General features: G+C 40.7%; 1 protein-coding gene across 1 annotated transcript; it reads right to left on the bottom strand.

The window, feature by feature from the left end:
• Nucleotides 1–14961: 14961 nt before the first annotated feature.
• LOC108595113 (cytosol aminopeptidase-like) lies at nt 14962–16822 on the bottom strand. The gene has a single exon (XM_033293008.1). It carries the CDS (start codon nt 16652–16654, stop codon nt 15077–15079), a length of 1578 nt encoding a protein of 525 aa, XP_033148899.1. The 5' UTR covers nt 16655–16822; the 3' UTR covers nt 14962–15076.

The following is a 16822-nucleotide window of genomic DNA, read 5'->3' as shown; positions in this document are numbered from 1 at the left end:
TGCGCGCTCTCGCCCCGTTGGGCAGAGTGTGTGTCGTCTTGGCGAAATCAGCTGTGTTTGGGGCTGCTACCCACACAGACATACACACAAAAACTCACACGCATACGCATATACGTACACGTATACGTATTCAAAAGCGAGCCCCGTTTAATTGTCATACAAAAATATGTGGAAAATGCTCACGTTCAAACAGAGCCACAGCGCAAAAATTAAATTGCAAATTTTATTTTATGCACATTCTTTTTTATTGATATCGTTCGCTTGTGTCGCATGTCCGCAAGTAAATGCAATTTTTCAGCTGCGCTGATTTTCTTTCTTTGTCGTTGTTGTTTTTGTTGTTGTTGTTGTTATTTTATATATATGAAACGGGAGTCGTTTTTAATCACGTCTGCAATTGGGTCACATTTTTGTTAAATTTAATAATTTATACGCTTTGTAAGCGTTTTTATTCGTTAATCTAAAACAATTGCAACTCGCATAAGTATGCTAGGAATCCATTTGACACTGTTTCTTTTTTCTGTCTCTTTGCACTGTGCGCTTTTTGCGCTGCCTGCGCCTCACTTGATTCTTTTTACTGTGAGCCTTTTTATTCGAATGTATTAGTCACGCATCCGCCTGCTCTGTTGTGTTGCGAGCACACAACGTTTCGAAAGGCTGTTCACGAGCGAACTGGAACTTTGCGTGGGCTGCGCTGCTTCGTTTTCGTTGTTTTTATACACTTTGCCATGCGCCAAATCGAAGAGGGTAGTTTCACATTCAACAGCTGTATATGACAGCCAGTAATAAGCGACTTAAGCTGTATAAAGCTACTTCCAAGCTAAACATAGCTCTTACTTGCTCACAAGTTTAAAACTCTTTTTTTGAAACAGTCTGGAGTATCGAGGAAACTGTAGGCAGGCAGCAAATTATTTTGTTGTATTATTCTACATAGCACTATGAGAGTAACTGCAGATTTTAATAATTTACACACACACAAAAATAAAAACAATTTTTTGTTTCACATTTAAAATTTGGCGCTCCACTTCAGTGCACTGCTCTAAATTTAGCAGAGACTTCACGCCTAAATTACATTCCGGTTGGCGTCTTGGCTATCACATACAGCTAGCACTGCTTGCAGCTACTTGAGTCAACATGTTAGCGAGTTTCCAAGGATTTCCACTAGATGGCTAGCAAATGACAAATATTACTTAACTAAATTGCCACAGGCGTGTATTTGCAGCCTATTTGCCATGTATTATATAGTATAAATATAATACTGAATAAAAAGTATCACAATCTATCTTAATACAACAAAGTTAAATGAATTTTCGTTAAATGTTAATTAGCAGCTGCTCTCACCTGTGTGTGCTAGCTCATTAAAACTTTTTGTTTGCCGCACTTGCAGCCAATCCCACTCCTTCCCCCCTCTTTTGATTTTGTTATTGTTTTCTTGGCTGGCGCAAGAGGCCCACGCAAATTTTCGGCCACTTTTTTGGCTTAAATGATAAGCCCTGCAAACAAGTAGCAAATGCCGAACAATGGGCCAACGGCAAAGTTAATTAATGTGCTTAACGTATAGTTAAAATAGGTTTTGGCAGCACAGAAGACCTGCGTCTAATATATACAAACTAGAAAAATGTAGTGCATGTTTGATTATCTTCGATTGTTACGACAACTTAATTAAAGTTATAGAAAAGAAATAAACTAAACTTGAAACATTCGATAGACTATAGACTTGAACTAGAGAATCACATAAAGTCTGTGAAATAAATCAAACACTATACGAAAATATTTGTGTTTAGCTTACTTACAATTATTTTTAATGATTGATAGATCTTAAGTCAAGCAAACTTCATTATTAGTAATGACTATTGAGTTTAAACAAATAGAACATTTTGAAGTACTTTAGCCAAGTAAAAGTTTTAAGTAGATCCAGCTGTTAATCTCAGCTTCTTATGGAGATATGTTGTTTTCGGAAATATAATGACTGGGGCACCCACAGTAGGTGTTATAAGTATTCTAATCATTCAACTGTGAGAGTGCAAACTTTTTATTGATGGCAATTGACAATTATGCTAATGGCTTGGCAAGCAATAAACAATAAAATGCCAAAGGTGCACACAAAACCTGAAATGTTAACAATTCCAATTTCCATTTCACTCACAACTCTTGATATTAATAATACTTTGGTCATGTATATGCGCATGCAAAGAGAGGCAAGCAGTGCTGCCTCAAGCATCGGAGTTGTAGTTTGGGAGGGGAGCAACATGCTGATGAAGTGACAACACAAACAAGCAGACAAAGTTGCAAGCAGAGAGAGAGAGAGAGAGAGAGAGAGAGACCAAGCAAAATGGCCAGGGGGCTGGCGACAACAGTAAAGGTGACACCCAACTTAATAAACTGAGCTGATGTAGCTGGAGCAGCACGTCAGGTGCATGGGATCATTTCTAGACAGTGCGCCTGGTGTTTGCGCCTTTGTCTTGACAAGAGTGTGGCAGGGGCAGGATTGGAGGGTTTTTAGGTTTAAGGCGTCGGCATTATTGACAAAAGTTTTGCGTGTGTTTTCCATTGGCTTTGGCTAGGCTGTTAGAGCGTTTGGGGTGGCGCGGGGAGGGGAGGGCGTGAATGGAAGCGCATTTTTGTTAGCCTGATTGAAATTAGTTGAAGCATAAAAAAGTTTGTTTGCTAACAATTTTATACAAAAATATTTCGTTGCAAAGTAAAATTATGACTGCTTTGCATATTTTTCGGTTACCAATGTAAAAAACTTTAGCCTTTCAACTTATTGGCAACATTTTGGCAGCCCGACAGCGGCGGCAACAAGGGAGGAGTGCGGCCAAAAATTTATAGCTGCTGCAACTTGGGTCCTGAACCAACATTGGTTTTATTTGCCAGACTTGCAATGAGCTGCGGTTTGGCTTAAGCCAGTGTAACTCCATTTTGTTTTCCAGCCTGGGCCACGCGCACTATCTATGCTGTGTGTGTGTGTGTGTGTGTGTGTGTGTAGCTGCCTCTAATGGCATTAGCTGCCTTGCTGTCTGTTGACTTTTGTGTTTGCAACTCTCTCTCTCTTATTGACTCTGCAAATGACGAGCCTGCAAGCCGTATCAATCTTTTTGCTCTCAAAAGCAAATTACGTATACGCCACACATATAAACAAGCTGACATAGCCAAAGCGCAACGCCACGTAGCGCAAATTGTAAGTGAATAATTGCGTTATATCCTCACGCTTAATGAACTTAAGCGTGTGTTCGCTGTCATAGACCAGACATAAGACTGAGACAGTCTGCGAAATGTCTAAGATGAAATAGCAGCAACTAAAACTGACAATAAGCTAAAAACATAGAATTTACAAGCTTAAATAAATCACAATAATTTGATAACTACTTTGATGCGCATCAATCGAATTTATATTTATTTATTAGCATTTATTGCAAGATTCTTAGCCGCAAATTTTCATGCTGTGCCAGCGCTGTTAACACTACCAGAAATTGTTTTGTTGCAGTTATATTAACGCGTCAATAGCGCAATAGTGTGCGTATGAGCATTTTAATTGAATTAGCCAAAAGTATACACATACTAGCAAATGGCCTGTGGATGATTGTTGCTGGCATTTGTATTTTAATGTGTTTAGCACTAAATAATTTTATGCAAAACTTTTATGAGCGTGTTGTTGTCATGTTTGCAGGCCAAAACAAGTGATACCACAATGCCCAATTTACACATATGTGTATGCATATGAATTTTTGCGTGTGTGTGTGTATTTTTGCAACCGCAATTTGGGCAGCGGTATGTCCTTTTCAATGTGTTATCAAAATATATGAGCAGGGCCTGCAACAGTTATTGCAAAATTTGTAAATTGTCTGGGCCAAATGAGTGACTGCCAGGCCTTAAAAAAGAGTGCGGGCAACAGAGTGTTGGCCAGACAATATAAATCACGCACACACATACGCACTTATTTGATAACCACATTGCATTGCGTTTTTGTTAATTTTACGTATTTATATAATTTTCAATTGGCGCGACTGTTTGTTGGGCGCGTGTGCAACCTGCGTTAGGTTTCTGCTTTAAGCGGGCAAGAGAAGAAGAAAAGCTAACGCGGTAAACGCACTGAGCAAACCGTTAAGAAAACAAGGCCAAGTTGCGTTTGCAGCAATATCTAAGGCTGAAGCAAAATGTTTTAGAGCGTGCCTGTTGACAGCAGTACACTGATAAATAAGATAAGTAAATAAAAGAAACAGAAATTGGCATCAAGTTTCAGCATTTGTTATTTAAAAAGTTTATACTGAACTGCAAATATCCAAATATTCCATATTTCTTTTATGTCGTGTACCAAATGAATATTTTCGCAGCATATTCTTATCAATGAATAAAATACTTGAGTTTCTATTATTAATTTTTATTTATTTTTAATTTTATTATAACTATTGTCTTAGGCAAACAATGAATATATTTTAAATAAATTGCATTTAAGTTCGCAACTTGAGCTCTCACAAAGGTATTTTAAAGATACCAATTTTTTCTCTCAGTGTACGCACACACTCTGGCAAGTCTGCAGTTTTGCCATACGCAGTTATCGTTTTTTTTTCTCTCTCTTCATTTTGCATACACAGGCCACGGAAAATGCATTCAATTTGGCGAGCAGCACGATTCGGGCGAATGCATTGCAATCAAAATGCGGTTAGTTGCGTGTGGCATTGGCGACAACAACAGAAAAAGCAGCAGCAGCAACAATAATAACAACAACAATAAACGCGGTAACAACACTGACAACACAATGACAACAACAACAACAAAAGCTGGAGCATGGGTAAAGCAAGCAGCAGAAAAAATAAATGACAATTGTCAACAATTTTAATTTTCATATACACGCTGCAAAAACAACAATAACAATAACATGACACAACCAAACACACACACACACGCACACACAGATACACACGCATATATAAGTAAGTAACAACATGCAAATGGATTTCTGTGAGTTGGCTAATGGAAGTTTATGAGCGCCTGTTGGTCAACACAGCGCACTACAAACTGCAAATAAAGCATAACATTGTCCATAACCATATGAGGAGGAGCGCTGTCCAGCAGTTGACCGCAGCAGTGCCTGCGCTTGGGGTTTCTGCTGCTGCTGGCAAATAATATTGCAACTGATTTCACCTTTTACGTAGTTGAACAGAACAATGGACTACGCAACGTAGCCAGCGGAAACGGAAGCGACAACGCACATTAAGAGCTTTAGCCAGGCATATTATCAATGCCTAAATAAAGTTTGCCTGCATTTAAGCTACGAACTGCAGTTCGCTTACAAGTTGCAGTAGTTTTCATTGCTGCTTTTCATAATTTTTTACTATTTAAAGCAATTTGCATCAATCAATAAATCTAGAGAAATTGCAGTGCATACTTTTTGGCAACAATATTTATTTTTTGTTCCCTTTTGGCCTTAATTACAAATCGAACTTCATGGCGACACTATGTGCGCTCATTGACAGCAACTTGTAAAGTGGACAAAATTTCATTTGAATTAAAGGCAAACGTTGTAGAACACACTCGGCTATACAACATGCATATAATTGCATTTTGTTGGGTTTCATTTGCAGTGGTTGTTGTTGCAGCAGCAACGTTTTGTGCTGCGACTGCGGTTTGTTAATTATGAATAATGAAAATTTCATGAGTGTACTCAAACACTAGCAGCAGCAGCATTTGAATGCACTCGTATGCTATGCTACTATTTGCTCTTGCCTGTATTTGTGGTGTGTTTTTTTTTTTTTTTTTATTTTTGTAGTTATTGTGCTCGCTGCATTCTTTATTGTCAATTTTATTGGCGTGGAGACCGCATATTTAGTTAATATTTAAAATGCATGCATATTTGAGCGGTTTGCTAAAAATATATTTGCCATGCAAATTGTATTTTTATGCGCTGCGCTGCGTCGCGTTTTTTGCTGCGCTTTTATGCGAGTGCGTTGAATTAAAATCAAATAATTTTTAATTTACTCCGGCAGTTTGATTTATTTGCTGCAAAAGCAGCAAATTGCATTCGCGCTGCTAAGCGTATTAATTAATTAAAAATGAGCATAAATACATAAATCAATTATCAGTTTCAATAAGACGCTAAAAAGCTTCAACGCTACAGCCCCCATGGCTGCATCCTTGGCGTCAGCTTTGGCACCGGGCAATTACTTTACTCAAAAGCCCTGCAGCAACCAGCAGGCAAAGGCAACAGCAGCAGCAGCAGCAGCGGCGGCGGCAGTTGCAACAAGCAACGGCAACGGCAACGGCAACAGAACGATAAAAATGGCAACATGGCGTTCAAAGTGCACAAAATGGCGGTAATTCACGCTTTGTTGCCGCGTGGCCATAACGAATGAATGAATGAGCTGTTGCCGCCCGCGCCCATGACTGCAAGGCTGGCACGGCCACAAAAAAGCGGCAGCGCGCAGCAAAAAAGAATGCACGCTAATAGAAGTGCGGGCGCTAAAAGAACGAGGCGCTCAACTACAGACAACAGCAAGTTGTGAACAGCTTTGTACAGCAGCGAAGAAACAAAAAAAAGAAACAAACTAATGACTGCAGCTTGAGTGTTATTGCTATTGGATACCCATTGAAATGAATATATTCAATATATATTCAAGTTTCATTGACTAAAGCTGCTGCTAGATGTAATAGTCTAAGCTTGTAGCTTACAATATCAATTGCGTCTTTGTCAGCTTTTGTCAGCAAGCAAATTTGAGCAGCCTAATCAAAGATGGACGCTTTGAAATCTACAATTTATGTAATGGATGACAGTGCATTGCATTTACGCTTGCGATCAAATCTGTGTAACTAAAATAGTTTTTTATTTAAAAACAATCAAAATTGTTGAACAATAATTCCAGGGTATCAACTGCAGCCATGAAGCAGCGTGTGAGAAAAAAAATGCATAACACGAATAAAAAAAAGGAAAGCTGCTGGCAGTCTGCTATGCACAAACTGTTCGCAAAAGCAAAGATATTGTTAGTTTTCCTCTTCACCTCCGCATAGCTCTTCTTTTGCTTGTTAAGCTGCATTTTCCTGCTTTGGCTTGGCCGTTGCCAGTGCTAAACTTTTCCTTTTTTGCATTGCGCTTTTTACTTGGGCGTGAATTGTTCATAAAGTGCTATATTTCTAAAGAGCAGCTGAGCGGCGCTAAGCTGAGCAATGTCATTAATGATATCCTTTCGTGTGCGTAATGCAATTACGTGCACTTTTAGTACATAATTTATTGATAAGCACTTGGGCCGACAAAGTGTCTTCAAGCTGCTGTTGCTGCTGCTGCTGCCTCTTCTGCTCATTAAGTGCTCATCAATTTATCAAAGATGCTGACCTAAATCAAATCACAACTTGCCTAAGCAAATTATATGCAATCCACAAAGGTGTATGCTACAAGTTGCAAGCTATCACTCATGGGTGTAGCCAGTTGGATGTAGAGAGGGCAACTGGCCTATTAAAATATCTTGTGCAACCCATGCGACGAAAATTAAGATATTTTGTATTTTTTGTTTGAATTTTTATACCTTTTTGAAATTGATTGCACAAATTACATCGGAACATGTACTTAACTTAGTTGCTCACTTTTAACTCCCTTTTTCTCCAAATCGGAAAATGTACTCATATTAACTTATTTGATAAGCAAAAAAAAATTCTTAGACTAGTTAAACCATATTTATTGATTTAGCATTTTTCTGGCAATTTTTACATAATTTTTAGCAACTTTATTTGCTTAGGAGATTCTGGCAGCTTTGATTGGCGGCCTCCTAGACATTTTTATGTGCGTATGTGTAAAATCAGATAAACAGCTGAGCACACGCAGCTGTCTCTGTCTTCCTTGCTTGCCAAAGTCGACTGCGCTGCTTCCATGCTAATTTTAATTCGCTCGGAGCCCTTTGACTTCTGAGAGCGTAAAAAAAAAGATGGAGGCGCTGCATTGACTTTGCCAAAGTCGACTGCGCTGCTTAAATGCATACGCTTATCCACTCAGAGCGCTTTGACTTCTGAGCGTAAAAACCAAGATGGCGGCGCTGCATTAAATTACATTGGCGGCCTCTTTGACTTTTGTAAGTGCGCACGTGTAAAAGCAGATAAGCAGCTGATCACACACTGCTATTGCTATCTTTTTCTTGCTTGCTTTGCTATTGATATTGAAATATGTGCACCAATTAAATCCAGCTAGATATATATATTAACTCATTTGACAAGCTAAAACAAAAAGAAGTTGATAGCTAGTTAAACTATATTTAATACTGTATATATTTTAATTTCCAACTTAGAATGGCTCTAACTCAGCGAAATCAAATTAGCCAAGCATCAACAAAAGAAAATAATATACAGGCAGCTTTCAGTGAAATATCAATTTTTAATAAGTTGCGCATCAGCGAAATGGCACCCTATTAGAATTGTGCGATCCATTTGAATAAAGCAGCATTCAAATTTGGAAGTTGTAAGATATTCTATATTTGTTACTTGCCGAAAATGTTTCCGTCTATTATGTTATGTTATGAACAAAATAAGCAAACAAGCAAAGCATTTTGGAAATATCAAACTTGCAGAACAAGAAATAAAAGTTGCTAAATTCCAAACGTAATATTGCATCAATATCTTCCCCGTAAATTACATTCTGGCTACGCCCATGCTGTCACTTAAGAACTTTTTGCCAAAGAGAGGGAGATAGAGACAGATAGAAAGCAGAGTGAAGTCAAGCAAAGTAGTTGACAAATTCACTTAAAGAGTGTACACATAAATAATATACACACATATGTATGTGTAAGTGTGTAGGAGCGTATGAGTAATTTTGTTATGCTTGAGTTTTACGCAAATGAAAAACCAACAGTAAGCAAGCTCAGATTGCTGCTTTAAGTGCGGGAGCGTAGACTGGCAGATAGCATATGGTATAAGCATATTATTCCTATAATATTTATATGCCAATTATTTAGAGATTTCTATTTGTTTACCTAAAAAGCTCAGAGCTATTCAACTGTTACATATATAATTCGATCGTCGCCTTGCAAATAAAATATACAAGCAACTGGTAAAAGTTTTTCATTTATTGTGGGCAGCCACTCGAAAAGGTGACTGGTAATTTATCTGTACAACTCTTGATAGGCTAGGCAGGGTATACGAAAAAGGGAAAACTTGCCCGAACTTTGGCTGAGTGCATGTTGCATTTTGCATGAGTCCATGGAGTGAAAGTTGTTTGAAACCAAACAAACCACAAGCGAATGCGTATCCGTATCCGAGTGTGTATGTGTGTGTGTGTGTGTTTCTTTTTGAGAAAATATGAGCAATGTGTTGTGTGTTCAGCATACATTTTGATGATGGGGCAACAAAATATATATTTCAATTACACACGGCAGCTGAGGCAAACTGAGCGAGAGTTTTCAACTGACGACTGGCAACTGTAGCATTTTGCGCTTAATTTCATTTCCGTTTAAGTGCCATTACAAATGGCAGCAGCAGCACTACTCCCACTAAGAGATCTCCCACCCAGTTGTCCAGCTTGCGTAACAATGGAACAGTTGATGGCATTTGGAGCCGTTGGCGCCTTTTGGGTATTGAGTTTGGCGCAGTAAATTTCATTTTATAAGCATTTCATTTACATTTTGTCCATTTGCTGAAATTTGAGCCAACAACAATTTGGTTTCTTTTTGTTTTTTCGACCAACAGCAGCGCAGTCTCTTAGCTGCGCGTATATTTTATTGCCCTCAACGTTAGTACAGGTGGGTCCAATGCGTATGGGCGTATGGCTGACGATTTTTATTACCTCAACGCAACGTGCGCTCAACTCCTGATCTGCGGCGGCTCCAAGGCTCACTAATCCAGCCAGCCAGCGTCTCGCTGTAATTTTATTGCAGAGCCGGAGGAGCGAGAGAAAATTTTAACGACACGTTTTGGTTGTTGTTTTGTTTTTGCTTTTGCTTAAGAAAAATCTATAAGCGAAATTTGTTCTGCGATTTCCTCTTTTTACTCACTTTGTCTGCCTTGGAAGTTTCTCCTTTTGTTGCTGCTGCAGCCGTTTGTTTGTTTTTATGCTCGCAACGTTGGTTGAACGCTTCGCTGCTTTGATTTTGCTCTCGACCCGTCAACGACTACGTTTCCAATTCCCGATTACTTGGACACATACAACCGAGAAGCGAGCAGCGCCAAGAGCTCGACCCCGGCTAACCGTCCAAGGGGCAGCGGGGCGGGCCAGGGTCGGGCACTCGTGCGCTCGCTGCGACGCTACAAAGCAACAAATCGAGTTTGCGAATAAATGAAATTACTTTTCGGTCTAATGACCATCATCTGCTGATTTTATTAGATTTGTTTCCCTTTGCTCTGTTTGTTTGCTGCCGTTGCTGCTGCTGCTGCATCTTTAGCCAACTTTAGCCTCGCCTCGCCTCGATGTGGCTGCAATTGAAAGCGGTAAGAACACAAACCTGGCTAACTGGCATTCAACTTTAAATGACTTTTGTGCCCAATCGCTGTAAGCAAATGTTTGATAAGCTTCCCCCCTCTTGTAGCTGCTTCAACGCTTGTCTGTGGGGTTACCAGCAGGTTCAGAGTTCAAGACCAAGTTGTTGACTGCGTTTAGCATAATAAGCTGGCAGCAAAGCCAAAGCCGCATGAACTGTAAACACGGCTTGAGTTTTTTCATTTTCAATTACAGTCTAGTTGGAAAGACAATAGAAATTGCCCAAGCGCACTTCATGCAAGCTAAATAAATTTCTAAGCGAACTGCAGAGTAAACTAAGCAAGCATTAAATAAATTTTAATATCAAATGAAATAGGAAATTATAAAATGCAATTGTAGGCGCATAGAAGTTTGATTTGGAATGTAAAAGATCTTTGAGTAGCTTGCAGGTCAACAAAATTTGAATTTGTGCTGCAGCTTTGCTTTAATATGATTCAATTGATATTGTTACTAACTAGAATAAAGTAAATTCTGCCTATTGTTGCTCTGATTAATGAGTAATCTGCAAAGCTAAAAGGATTAAAAATTAATCTTATTTCAATTGAATTTTGTGTTTATCTCGCGCTTTTGCTTTGTAGCCTTCGTAAGTATGAGAAACGTTTGACGTCAACACATTAAAGCCAAAGAGCCATAACAGCAATCTGCCTTTCATATATTGGCTTTATATTTGTTTGCTAATATGCTATAATGTTGCTTACCCCCCCTACCCAGCTGCTCCCGCTGCTGTTCGTAGGTCTTGAGCCAACCCCCGTCGCTTTCACCTGTTATGTCCTTTGCATGTGTTTTGTATATTTTTGCGCCTTTTTGCTCGCATTTGCCTCTGACATTTCATATTTTTTATGAAACATCTTATTTTTCTAATTTGCAACAGCAGGTGTCGCCATTTTGTGCCATTTTGTTGCTGCCATTGGCAATATGAAGCGAACAAGTTGAGCAGGAAGCGCCAACAGCAGCGCCAACAGTAACAACAATAAGCAAAACAGAGAAAAGCCAAAAGAGAGATGGAGAGCGCCCCTTCAATGTGCTTGGCAATTTTCATGCTGTTTAATAACGCCTTTTGTTGTTGTTGTTGCTGTTGCTGTTGTTGATGCTTTGGCTTGGGTGTAAATTCAGTTTACTGTAAAATTTAATAGAAAGGAAATTTGTTGTTGCTGCCACAACTGGCGCTCATGTGTGTGTGTGTGTGTGTCGTTCTTTTGTTTATAGTGTTTCACATGTTTGCATATAAAGTGAAAATTCTTGTTAAGCATGTTGTAAAAATGCGTTTAATAAGCTGAACGCACAAACTGATTGCCAAAAGTCACAGCCACCCCACCCCACCACACCACCCACCCCTTGCGCCGTTTTGGCATCTTTATTAATTCATAAAATGTTCGTCGACAGGTGTCGCCAATGTCTACGTATGTGCTACCTTTATAGCCAGCAAATATGCATTTTGTTTGCCAGCAAACCAAAGCAAACATGCACACAAACAAACATACAAAAAAAAGAAAACAAACACAGACTAATTCGTTATCTCTGGGGCGTATCAAAATCACGCTTGATTAACTTTTTCAAGTCATTTAACAAATAAGCAATAAAAATCCTTGCATTTGCCTTGCTTAACTCCCCATCAACACCCCCCCCACACACCCCACTCAGTTGCCAAGCTCTCTCTGCAGTCGTTTAATGTGCCTTGAGCCAATTGGCCTTACGACTTGAGCTGATTGCGAGTCGCTTGTGTATGTTTTGTTTTTATTTTCTTACACATTTGATTTTTATTTCCTTAATTTCATTGCGAATATGCAGCAATCAAATTTTAGATTCACACACACCCATACACACATATGAAGAGCAACATGTATATGTTTTTGTTAGTATTAATATCATTTTAGCAATTGCTGTTTGCCGAACGTTTTATGTTTTAAATTTATTCCAGAAAATTTATTCAATTTCAAAGCCACGAGTATTTGTAATATTTATTAAATGATAATCATGTTAATAACAGTTATACACAAAATACACTAAAATATGTAGCAATTTATAAATTCATTTAAAATTTTACTTTTTCCTTTATGAAAAAAGTTATTGAAAGTAACTGATTGTTACCTTTAGCTTGATCAAACTATTAAAATATAAAATCTATTGACTGTATACAATGCAGATATATTTTCTAATTGCCTAACAATCTTATAGAATTTGATTTAGCCATATATGTCAGACAAAAATGGTTTTCTGTTGTGTTGTTCATTTCAGTGTAAACTTTTGTTATTTAATGCTAACATTTTAAGCTTTTAATTTGCAGCAAATAAATTGTCTAGATAGAATTTTTTATAAATTTCATCAAAGCTGCTCTGAAATTGAATTGGTTTTTATATTGAGCACTAAGTTTTGCATTTAAAATTGTAGCTCTGAACTCTTATTTATTTATTTAGATTTATTCGCAAAGGCAGCCAAAAATGTGCTTAACGATATTGCACTTTGGTTAGTTCGACTGTTGACTTATTTAGCATTTAACATTTGCTTGGCTAGAGTCATTGCCCCCGCCCCTTTTTCGATTTAACTCCCTCTGGCGTTCGTCTGGGCTGTCAAACTGTCTCTGTCTGTCATTTTCAATTACACATCAGACAAACTCAGTAGCTAAGGTTGCTGTGGTGTATATGTATGTGTGTGTGCGTGCGTATGTGTGTGTGTTTTGCAGGTGTTGATTGAAGCGCAAATCGAATTTACGGCGATAAACGCTGCAGCTTTTCTTACGACGCGCGCGCGCTGCAAAGTATGCTATGCTAAATATACAAACGTCTGTGTGTGCGTGTGTGTGTGTGTGTGCTCACATAAGCTATTTTTGATTTGATGTTTGTACATATAAATGTTGTCTGATTAGCGTGCAAGTGCGATAAGCAATTGATTTTTGCACATTTTGATTGAATATCGAAAGCTTAGCGAAAAGGAGAGAGAGAGAGAGAAGGGAATGAGACCACGCAGGTGTCTTAGCTTTAAATACAATTTGGCTGCATAAATTGTTTGTCATAAATTGTTGCGAAAACGTTGCGCGCCCCTAAGCCAAGTCAGTTCCCAATCAATGCCGTTGATCTTTTGATAGGCAGCAGTCAAGCTTTGCTGCTTTATATTTGAGCACATAACATTAGGGCTAAACACAGTTGGCAATTTACAATTGCTGCCATGTCTTGGCACAATATTTAATTTGCCAACACACAAACACACACAGCAGTGTGCAAATGTTGCCGTATTTGCGAACTGCAGGCAGCTGGCAGCTGGCAGCTGGCAAAGCCAATGCAGCAGCTGCAGCAACGCTAAACTTGTTGTTCTTGCCACCAAAATGTTTTGGCTTTGGCTTACATGCGTAGGTGTGTGTGTGCGTGTGTGTAAGTGTGCGTGCCTGTGGCTGGCAGCATTTGGGCACAGTCAAATTTAATCTCGCTTTCAAATGTCAAATCACAAACAACTTGATTACACACACACACATACGCAGTCGACATAGTCCTAGCGCTGCTTTTATTTATTTAATGACTTGGCTTGCCTGCTGGCTGCCAGCTCACCTTGCACAAATCCAGCTTAGAAATTCATTTGCTACATTGATTAATTAATGCTAATTTACGAAAATTCCATTTGACCATTAGCCACAAAGTCTGCCCTTTGCCTCAATTTCTCCAATTGCTGTTGTTGTTGTTGTTACCAGTGTGTGTTTAATTTACTGCTTTAGTGCTAGCACACGCATACACACACATGCATGCATATGCGTGTGTGCTTAGGCTTGTTTGCCTTGGTAACCAGGACTTAAATGCATGCCTATGTTGCTAATTGAAAGCCAAGAGAACCACGAAAGCAATTCATAATTTGTGACTAGCAGCCAGGGCATTGAGATTGAGTGCGAATCGTTTAAGGACTCTTGCAAATTGCTTCAGTTATGTGCGCATTGATGCAAATCATGCAGACAAATTCATTTGCATTGCATTTTTATTACATTTTAATTCGACAAAGTAAAAGTAAATAAATAAGAATAAATATGAAGTTAACAAAAAAAATATAAAAGCTGCATAAATAAGATTTTTCCTTTAGTGTGTTGTGCTTGATTTGCTTTTAGTAATGTTTGTTATTATCTAAGACTAAAAGAGTAAGATTTTATTAAATTATTCAATTTTATAGATAGAACAACAATATGGAACGTTTTGTGCTTCTGCTTGGAATATTCTACATTTTGCTGAAGTTTTTAAACAGACGTCAGTCAATTGCTTTGTTTTATAATCAATACTCAAGCATACTTTAAATAGTATTGAGTATTGCATATCCTTTAAGCAATGAAAGTTCCTTGAACTTGCTTTAATTACGCTACTAAAATTTGCAATTACTCTTTGCTGTGTAATTTACACCATAAAGAGCAAACAAATTTGCAGCTTGCAAACTGCAACAGCTCAATACAAATAAAAGTTTAATGTGCAACTTGACATTGGTGGCGCCACAATGCCGCGCCAGCTATTGCAACAGCTTGTGGCATGAAGTCGAAACGCAACGGATTCGATTTTAGTCAACATTAAATTTAATAATAACCAACAGCAAAATAAACTTTCTACAAATTTTCAATCTAGTCCAAATACATGTGCCTTGGCTCTCTGGCTCTGTCTGGAGCGTTTACTGGCCAGCGCAGGCGAGCTGGTACATGAGCTGGATGATGGTGCGCGTGGGTCGTCCCGTCATGCGATCCTTCAGCAGATAGGGCAGCGGATTGACCTTGGTCAACATGCCGGTGCCGCGTATGTCCAGATGAGCCCAATCCAGGCAAGGCACAAGCGTGTGCAGCACCGCAGCGGCCAGGCAGCTGGAGGCGGGTCCACGGCCCGTGTTGCTCAGATCGTAGGTGGTGTTGTCGGTGACGATCTCCTTGAAGTAGCGGAAGAGCGGCATGCGCCAGATGCGATCGCCTGTAATGCCGCCAGCCTTGGCGAACTGCTTGGCAAGGAAGTTCGAGTTGGTCCACAGTCCGGTGGCGCTGCCGCCCAAGCCGCAGTTGACGCCCTGCGCCACTGTGCCCACATCGATAATCAGCTTGGGCTTGAACGTGGCCTGTGCGTAGAGCAAAGGATCGGCCATCATTACAACGGGCGCCTTGCCCACATCCTTAATGCCCATAGTGACGCCATTGAGCAGAGTGACCACATCGCCGCACTTGACCGCCATGCCCGAGGGCATGTGCTCGCATAGCGGCAACACCGCCGAGATGTTCATGGGCAGCGACAGCGCAGCGGCAGCGCGCAGTACGCCCACGCAGACAGCGGCGCCGGCCATGGCGCCGCGATACTCGTCCATGCCGTTTTTATTTTTGAGACACAGTCCGCCGCTGTTGAAGGTCAGGCCCAGGCCGAGCAGCAGCACCGTCTTGTCCTCGGGCGAGCTGCCGCAGTAGGTGCACTCGAGCAGCAGTGGCGGCTCGCAGCTGCCCTTGGCAATCATGAGGAACGAGTTCAAGCTCATGTCCTCGATCCAGTCCATGGAGCGCACTTCCACCGAAACGCCGCAGGGACAAAGCGCATCCACTGTGGCCTGTGCAAAGATCGAGGGCGTCATTTGATTGGCAGGCGTGTCGGTGAGACGACGCGCCAGATTCTGCGACTCCGCCTTGAACAGTCCACGCACCCACGCGTCGTGATCGCCCTTGCCGTACATGCTCAGCTTGGGCGTGGGCATGCGATTCTTCTTGCGCTTGTTGGCATTGTAGCGCCACACGGCCAGCGCAGCGCCCTCCGCCGCCTGCTCCGCGTAGTCCATGGCGTCCACATGCACCTCATGCATGCGCTGCAGCTGCAGCGCGCGCGCGCCCGTGCCCGCAGCTATGCGCGTGTTCTCCATGCCCTCGTCGAGCTGCTCGTGATCGTTGTAGGCGGCGCCAGCTGGGCCCATGCCCACCACTGCCACCGCCGAGTAGTCGCCCTCCAGCCCGCTGAACAGTATCCCCTTGCCCGGGCGGCCGTTCATGCCGCGCTCGCGTATCAGACTCAGTATCTTGCCGCCCACGGCATCGTCCAGCGCCAGCGCGTTCTCCGAGGAGCGTATGGGCTTGTCGCCTTCCTGCTGGTAAACGCCCACGACCACGCCCTTGGGCTTCTCGCACTTGCCCGCAAACGTGCGCAGCGCCATGCAACGCGCACGCGGCTGGCGGCTCAGCAGACGCTGCGCGCCGCGCACTAATCTCAGCTCACGCATCGAAGGCATTTTCTGTGACTTGCAATTGAATATGTTGAGTTTATGGTTAAAGTCAGATAATTATAAATATCAGTTGCACGGATATACACGAGATAAATTTTGGATTCACTTAAAATTTTTATACATTTAACTACAATTTTTTTTTACGCGTTTTTCTATATCGGGATTTTTATTTTA

This window comes from Drosophila busckii, chromosome 2R (genome assembly GCF_011750605.1).
Source record: "Drosophila busckii strain San Diego stock center, stock number 13000-0081.31 chromosome 2R, ASM1175060v1, whole genome shotgun sequence".
Lineage (NCBI taxonomy): Eukaryota > Metazoa > Arthropoda > Insecta > Diptera > Drosophilidae > Drosophila > Drosophila busckii.
This window is presented reverse-complemented; position numbering and strand designations above follow the sequence as displayed.